The following is a 4,667-nucleotide window of genomic DNA, read 5'->3' as shown; positions in this document are numbered from 1 at the left end:
ACCGACAAGCGGGCCAGGGGAAGGAGTAGGCGGGCACGCCCGCGTCCGTTTCGTGTCCGCGCCGACAAAAATGAGGCTCAAAATTGTGTCGGGAATGGATCGGTAGGCGGACAAAAAGCGGACGCGCGTCCGTTTGAATCGGCGCATTGGGCCTTTTTTTGTCTGCACCGACCCAAACAGAAGCACGCGAACGAAATGGATCGGCGCGTTAGAGTTGCTATGAACAAAGAGTCCTGAAGTAGGAGGAGGGAGACATGTGAGCCCCTCCATATGCATGCATGCATGTGACCTTCAGCTCGGGAAAAAGGCCTTTTCTCCCTTTTCAAATTCCTGCTTTCTAGGTCGCGTCCCCTAGGCTACGTACCATCATCCGCTCCTCCCTCCACGCAGGCTTTTCAATGATATAAAGAAGACGCCTTGCTAAACGCAGAAGTAACTGGAACCAATCATCCACAGCACACTTCGTTACTGTATCATCAGGCCTTCATGTCACATGGATTAGTCCCTGTTTCCCCATGGACTCTCTGTGGTTCCATCCATCATCTATCCGGTTCCGGTCTAGTCTTTTCATATCACCTCATCTTTGCTTGCATGCATCGCACCGCTGTCGATCGCGTGGCCATTGTTAACCAAGCCCCATCTACTAAGAACTTCCCACTTCTCTTTTCCCTGTCAACCCTATTAATTCCAAAGTGATTAGTTTTCTTCGTCTGTGTTTTGCTTTCTACTCGTTCTTCTTGCTTTAACCCATTGTTTTCCTCTGGATGATTGCTTGTGTTAGGGGATTGGGGCAGCGCTGCGACACAAAGCAGGGGCAACAAGTCTAATCGGAGGTTTACTTTCATAATTTAGCTCCCCTCGTTCGCTCTCCAATATGTCACTGCCTCTCTTGCGCGCACGTGGGTTCTAGATCGTAACGAGTGTACGTAGACGATTTTGGTTTTCAAATACACGGTCCGGCTGATGCTCTCCTCGCCGCCAGACAGTACGCCGATGCTCGTAATTGAATATTATAGATCGGTTTGCACTTTATTAGTTGCCTCCCAACTCGCAAGTACCGAGTTGTTTCTTTGGAAGCAAGCATTGAGAAAAACTAATGGCGTTCTCCCTTTAATTTGCCTGGGTTGATGCATGCTCAAGGCAAGGAGACAGGATCATTTGTGGAAGGAGGAAGGCATCATAGAAAGACATATAATCGGTGTTTTATACACGAGGAGTTGAAGAGACTACTACCTGAGAAAGGAGGTGGTTTATGCATGTGTAATCAATCATCAGTTACTAATTTACTACCCGCAGTAGTATCGCCCAAGTAAGCAAGAGGACCATCACTTGCCAGTGTCACAACTCAGAAGGATAATACATGTGTTACACCTGTGTAGTTGCTTAGGTTATCTTGTTGCAAAGGTCTCCACCACTTTGTACACAGAAAAGAAGACAGTATATTAAACTGTAGTCAGTCCAGTGACATTGACACACAGCTTTTGGAGGGTTAGTTATCTCTGCTGTTTCCTAAGATGATCCTTGATACAAGTTAGGATTTCCATTTTACTGCATGCATAATCAGACCCGTCGGAATGGGCACCCGGGATCAGTATCTTGCACGCCCCCACTTTTCACCCTGATCGAGGTCAGGACTTTGGTGCGTGCAGCCTCGCACAGTCTCCACTGACACTGTTATTGGCCTGTATTAGACTGGATTTTCTGTCTTTTCTGCTACTGGCAACAGTCCACCTAGCTATTAGCATCAGTAGGTGCTTCCTTCAGGTCTCTCCCTCAATACTGTCAGATAGTGTCAATCCCTGATTAACCTCGCTCACCACAACACATGCTGAAGCCCCACTGATCCAAATCATCAAATACCAACGTAAAACTCGCATCGCATGTGAGGGTGCTACTGCTGTTACTACAAATCTCTGTACGATGCCACTTACCTGACAGCAACCATGATGCCTATCGCATGCTAATTGGTCCCTGATCTCTGCACCAAAGCCACGCAAAACTTCGCTTCTTTCCACGCCCCGCTTTTTCCCCGCGTCCTTTTTCGCTTTCCCCTTGGCTATACCTATGCCATAGCACTCTGATGAATCATTGCACTGCCAACGCTGGTCTTTAGGAGGATCATGTGGGCTGCAGCATACGGGCTCGAGAGTGCATGGGAGTGGGGAGCCACTAACCATGATCCCGGGATTATTTTTCGTGGTACTACACTACCAATCTTGCGCATTTCTATACAGAGCTGTGGCAGCCTTTCCCCGCGGCACTCTTTTTGTTCCTCCAAACATATGCATTTTCCTTTGGTTTTCTTTCTCCTCCCGCCACATTTGCAATTGCCACCGCCGGATCTGCAGCTGAGATCTCGCTTTTGGATGGTTCAGTGGGTGGCTTCCCTTTAAGTAGAGGCTGCAGCCAGGCTAGCTCTGCTTACTGTGGGTTCTTTCCTCCGCTCCTGTCCTGGAACTTGGCAGCCAGCACTGAGCCTTCATCAACCCATCAGCAGAAGCAAAGCAAGAATCTCCGCCAACTGAAGGTGTGTAGTAGTAGTCGTTCTCTTTTGCCTGCAATGTGTTACATGGTTCTGACTTCTGGGTGCTTTTCATCTGCGTTCAATTGATCACTCGTAGTGTAGAACCAATTCAGTAGGAGTGCTGCTACTATAGTTGAACTTCACTGATTTTTCAGTAGATTTACTTGCTTATGAGGGCCATGTTATCGATTTGCAGGGACTGTTGTGGCTGTGAAGGAGACCCAAGGAGAAGGCAGCCATGAGCGAGTCTGCGCAGAGGTCGAGGCCGTGGCCACAAGGGGACGCCGCGATGACGCCGTCCGAGCCAGCTGCGGCTGGCGACGCGAGGGGCGAGGCGACGACTCTGAGGGACTTCGGCACGTCCATGGACGCCATCTCCTTCGGGTTCGCGGCCACGGCCATCCTCATCTCCATCTTCCTCCTCATGGCCATCTTCGAACACCTCATCAGGCCCCAGGCCTTCCAGGCGCCGGCCGACTCCCCGGGCGGCCGACGCCGGAGAGGCCACCGCTCGCCCGGCAAACCCCGGACCCCGCCCATGGTAAGACGATCCTGATCTCTCTCCGTGACCACTCACCACTGGCTCCTTGAACTTGACACGCAATGCGTCGTGGTTGCTTGATGAGATAACTGAGATGTTAGAATCTGGCGTGTTTCAGGTGCAGACGGTGATGCAGGCGGCGGACCTGTCGGTGCTGATGCCGGGGCAGCGTTACCCGACGTACCTCGCGCAGCCGGCGCCATTGCCGTCGCCGTGCCCCAGGGAGGGGATGCACTGGCCGCCGCACGACCACCACCGCTCCCACCTGCCACCCTGACCATCTCACTCGGTCGAAAATTCCGTTCAATTTTTGTACAGCGGGAGATTGTAAGGACAATGTGAACAAAAATCCTGGTTCGTTGTCGGTGCCGTTCTTTTATCCGCACGAATTTGCAGACTCTCCTTGTTGGTGCTATATTATGCAAGTATTTTGGCATCCAACCTAGAAACGAAAAATCTCCCCATTTTTTGAGGCACCCCTCGCGTCGCCTCCCCCGGGCGACGCCAGGGGCCCCAACCCTAGCGCCGCCAGCACCTCTCCCTCCACCCCTTCCTGCCGCCGCTGCCGCCGGCGTGGGCCGCGGTGGCGGCGGGCCCGGTGCCAATGGTTCTGGGCGGGGGAGGCGGCGGATCCCATCTGAGGCGGCGGGGGCGGCCCTTCTCATGCGATCCAACGGCGGCGGCTAGGACGGAGATTCCGGGCTGTGCGGCGGGGGCCCGAGCGCCATCGCCGGCGGAGCGGCGGCCCTCCATGGACGGCGGCGGTGGCAGCGCCCCATCCGGCGAGGTGGGCTGTCCTACTCGTGATGGTGACGATGGCTACTGCGGATCCAACGCCCCGTTTGGATCCGTCGCGGGGAGGCTTTTCGCTGACAGGCGGCGCGTGGAGGGACCGGTGAGGAGATGCCGGATCTCCGCTGGAGTACCGACGGCAACATACGTCTTCGTGGCGAGGTTCTGCTTGGTTCCAGCCAGCCACGAGATCGGGAAGACGTGGCTTCCGGTGAAAATCGCGCCAGACTGCGGTCTTGGCGGACGATGGCGGCGTCTCAGACGTCGTTTCGTTCTGGAGGCATCGTCGTTGCAGGTCTCATCAACCTGATCGGGAAGTTCCGGGGGAAACCCTAGATCTGGGTCTACCGGATCGGACGATGACGGTGCTATCGGTACCGTTCTCCCTCCTGGGGGCATCGTTTTGGAGCGAGTGCTGGTTGGAGTGGACAAGAGGAGGAGCGGTGTTTCATCTGCTCCATTGATGACGATGGATCTCGGCGGCGTGGCGCAGTGGAGACTCGGCGCCTGATGAGCGGAGATGGACTAGCGCAGGAGGGTGACGCTGCCTGGCATCATGGTGGCGTCGGCGGCAGTTGGACCGACCAAGGTTGATGCAGCAGTACAGCTCTGAAGATGGGTTCGTGGCAGGTGGCTGCGGCGGCCTCATACCCGGCAGGGGTCCTGGTTGAGAAGCACGCCGGACTGGTGGGTGCCCATACCCGGCAGGCGTCCTGGGTGGGACCTCAAGTCTTTAGATGGTTAGGTTTGGCTGCGTGGTCTGTTTGGTATGAGGCCCAGACTTTCAGCACCCCTACATCAACTAGATAG

At 54.5% G+C, this 4,667-nt stretch overlaps 1 protein-coding gene across 1 annotated transcript; it reads left to right on the top strand.

The window, feature by feature from the left end:
* The first annotated feature begins 2,201 nt into the window (after window positions 1-2,201).
* LOC123066025 (uncharacterized) lies at window positions 2,202-3,454 on the top strand. Its single transcript, XM_044489193.1, has 3 exons — window positions 2,202-2,527; window positions 2,721-3,065; window positions 3,184-3,454. The coding sequence occupies exons 2-3, from the start codon at window positions 2,763-2,765 to the stop codon at window positions 3,340-3,342; spliced, it is 462 nt and encodes a 153-aa protein (XP_044345128.1). The 5' UTR covers window positions 2,202-2,527; window positions 2,721-2,762; the 3' UTR covers window positions 3,343-3,454.
* The last annotated feature ends 1,213 nt before the right edge of the window (window positions 3,455-4,667 follow it).

The sequence above is a fragment of the Triticum aestivum genome, chromosome 3B, assembly GCF_018294505.1.
Source record: "Triticum aestivum cultivar Chinese Spring chromosome 3B, IWGSC CS RefSeq v2.1, whole genome shotgun sequence".
Lineage (NCBI taxonomy): Eukaryota > Viridiplantae > Streptophyta > Magnoliopsida > Poales > Poaceae > Triticum > Triticum aestivum.
The sequence above is the reverse complement of the archived record's forward strand: the minus strand, read 5'-3'. Positions and strand labels throughout refer to the sequence as shown.